At 57.0% G+C, this 3,176-nt stretch overlaps 1 protein-coding gene across 1 annotated transcript in view; it reads right to left on the minus strand.

Moving 5' to 3' along the window:
• Positions 1 to 1,104: 1,104 nt before the first annotated feature.
• The window catches only part of PRADC1 (protease-associated domain containing 1), a gene marked incomplete at its 5' end in the record, with an annotated part of 2,432 nt that continues 360 nt past the window's right edge, over positions 1,105 to 3,176 (minus strand). The window contains 3 exons of the mRNA XM_010073832.1: positions 1,105 to 1,438; positions 1,908 to 2,075; positions 2,507 to 2,616. Of these exons, the coding sequence (XP_010072134.1) occupies positions 1,318 to 1,438; positions 1,908 to 2,075; positions 2,507 to 2,616 (399 nt within the window). The remainder of the gene's footprint in view (positions 1,439 to 1,907; positions 2,076 to 2,506; positions 2,617 to 3,176) is intronic.

Below are 3,176 nucleotides of genomic sequence, written 5' to 3' on the forward strand. Positions count from 1 at the left end.
AGCCCCGAGCCAACATGGGCTGTGGTGTTGTGTAAGCAAGGTCACCGTCCAAAACCCAAAAGACATTTTGGGTTTTGCAGAGAGCGAGCCATCCCGCCGGGCCCATCCAGAGGAGGATGCGCCTGAGCAGGAGCCGCTGTGGCCAGGGATGCAGCGTTGAGATTAATGGCCCCACGGCAGAGATGTCACCAGCAGCTGAGTGTTGTCATCCATCCCATGCTGCCACCAATGAGGCCACACTACTGCATGCGGTGTCCCTGTCTGTGGATGCACGTGGCTGGAGGGAGAAGATGGCTCCAGGCAGCAGGTTACGGATGCGCCTGGGGGATTTCCCTCCCATCTTGGATTTTGGGGAGCTGTCTTCCTGCCACCACTTACTTCAAGCCCATGGCAGCTGGATTGAGGGACTGAGGGCGACACTGTAGATGGGCACCTCTGCCACGGCCAGCCCTGCACCCTGCTGCTCGTCCCCAGCCGTCCCGGGGCTGCGTCCCCTTCAGTGTTCGTAATAAACCGAGACTGGTGAGAAGTGGGGCTGTGTCGTTTGTACTGGTAAACTGGAGGGTGGTGAGGGCAGAGACGAGGGCTATGACCCAGGGGCTGCTCCCCATGGGGACAGGGAAGTCTTGGGATGAGGGAATAGATGCCACCTGAATCTGTAACCAGCCCACCCTTGGGGACAGATGCCAGAGGCAGCGTTGCCCCCTGAGGCTGTTTCTGCCCCAGTGCATGACTGACCCATGCTGGACAGGGAGCTGACATGAGCCCTGTCCCAGGAAAAATGTCGCTAGGGGACGAGATTTGTTCCTTTATCCCATAGCTGATGAAATAAGAGAAACTCTCCCTTCTCTAAAACTTGTTCAGACTTCATTAGCTCAGACAAAAATATACAGATGTTGGGCGAGCCCGGCTAGTACAGACAAAATCTGAATCTCACTCTCCCTCCCATCCCCGTCAGACCGCATCCACCTAATCCTGCATCTTTGTAAATTAGCAGCACAAACGACCAGCGACATCTTGCACCTCATTAAAATGTTTCTCAGGGAAGCGTTGACCTGCTCTGGGCCATCACCTCCCTCCCACAAAGTCCCTACAAACCGGTGCTCGGTGCCAGGCTCGAGGTTCCCACCGCAGGCGCTGGGGTTTGTCCTTCAGCCACACGCCAGCGGCAGCGGAAAGATCTCCCTGTTGCTGAATCCAGACAGGCCGGGCAGTGGGATCTCTGGAGCGCGGTGGGACACTTTCCTCAAACCTGGTCCCTGGGGCGAGCTCCTGGGATCCGCTGAGAAGTCCTCCATCTGCTGTGGCCTCCCGCTGCTACCAGAAGGTCCAGGGGGGCTGCATCATCTCATACGTGGGGATGCTGGTGACGTTGACAGGAATGGAGATGACGGCCCAGGGGAGCCCGTGCTGCTCCAGGGAGCGTCTGATCATGTATCTGGAAGGACAAAGAGGTGACAAGTGCGCCTGAGCCACCGGATTTGGGAGAGCAGAGCCCAGCCATGAGCATAAACCACAAACCAGCTCAAAGAGAAACTCTGCGGAATTGACAAGATCTGCTAAAAATCTGGCTCACCAAGCCCAGGTGGGACACGCTGATCATGGGGACCTCCCTGTTTTGTGGGGACAAGGCTGTAGCTTGGCCCTTCCCATGAGATGTTCCACATTTGGGAAGATGAAGTGAGGGTGGCACTGGCCCAGGTTGCCCAGAGAAGCTGTGGATGCCCCATCCCTGGGCATCCCTGGCATCCAGCCAGGCCAGGCTGGATGAGGCTTTGAGCAACCTGGGCTAGTGGGAGGTGTCCCTGCCCATGGCAGGGGATTGGAACTCGATGACCTTGAAGGTTCCTTCCAACCCAAACCATTCTGTGATTCTGTGATTGATGTCTCTTGGCCAAGGCACCTACCCGTCCCTGCCCAGCAGGAAGAGCGCGGGAATGTCGGCCGTCCGTCTGGTGCTGTCCTGGATCATCTCGATGTAGAAGCTGTCGTTATCGTAGGCGTTATCTGCGATGATCACCGCCCGTCCGCCGTGCTCCTGGATCACGCGCGTCTTCGACAGGAATGAGCAACCCCTGGAGCAGAGAGTGACAAATCTTTGTTGGCCACCAGCAGGTTCTTGGCAGGCACCAAATCTGGAAGTGCCAGAGCTTGCCGGGAGATGCCCAAAATGAGGACCATCTCCGTGGCCCCACGCCTCCCCCAAACCCTGCTCATCTCTGAGCCTGTATTTTAGGCACAGGCTGCCCGCGCTCTGCCACTTTCTTTTAAATAAAACAGGGCTTTTTGCAATTTAGCACAAGCTGTTTTCCAAGAGACACAAGATGAAATGCTCTCGGGTAAGAGCATCCTGACATTTTCCTCATCTACCCACACGGGGTAAGCCACGGGAAGAAGCTGGAGATGATGGTAAAATGTGGCTGTGGCACTGTCACCCTCTGTGCCACGGGCAGCTCCCTTCTGCCCAAGGGTCCCCCCCAAACAGCTCCGTTGGTGCTGGACATACCCCCTCTCCACCAAGGCAATCTGGTCCTGGATGAAGACGCCATTATTCAGCTCTCCGCAGGCTTCGGGGGGATCCGCTGGGACCAGGTGGATCTGGTCGTACCTTGTGTTCTCCGGGGAGACAGATAAGGGTGAGTGAGGGAGAGTTGGGCTGCTCCTGTCCCCAACCCCACTGTGGCCATCCCCACTGTCCCATGTCCTGCTCGTCCCCGTGATTTAGGGCTCCCAGGTGCAGGGGTGCTGGTTGCCCCTTTCCAGCCCCTGCAGATCCATCCTGACCTCACTCAACAGCTTGCCTAGATCTCGCTGTCACTGCAGGGAGGGGAAACTGAGGCACGGCACCATGCTGGGAGCTGTGCAAGGCCATGCACTGCCAACTTTACTGGACATGGAGGGTCAGTGGGTCTCCAGGAGCACCCACCTGCACGGACACATGTCCATATGTACAAGTGCTCACAGGGAACACGTGAAGAGCCAGAAAGTACCTTCTCCTCCTCGATGTCCTGCCTATTTCCCAGCAGATCTGCTCCTGCACTCCCATCCTGACTCTGGGTTTATTCAAGGAAACGTTTTACATCTGCAAACCATCTGGGGTTCATCTCTGCTGTTCCCCACGGGAGCCCTCCTAGGACATGATTGTGCCTGACGCAGCCCTTGGAGGAGGGAAGAGT

The sequence above is a fragment of the Pterocles gutturalis genome, unplaced genomic scaffold (genome assembly GCF_000699245.1).
Source record: "Pterocles gutturalis isolate BGI_N339 unplaced genomic scaffold, ASM69924v1 scaffold1116, whole genome shotgun sequence".
NCBI lineage: Eukaryota > Metazoa > Chordata > Aves > Pterocliformes > Pteroclidae > Pterocles > Pterocles gutturalis.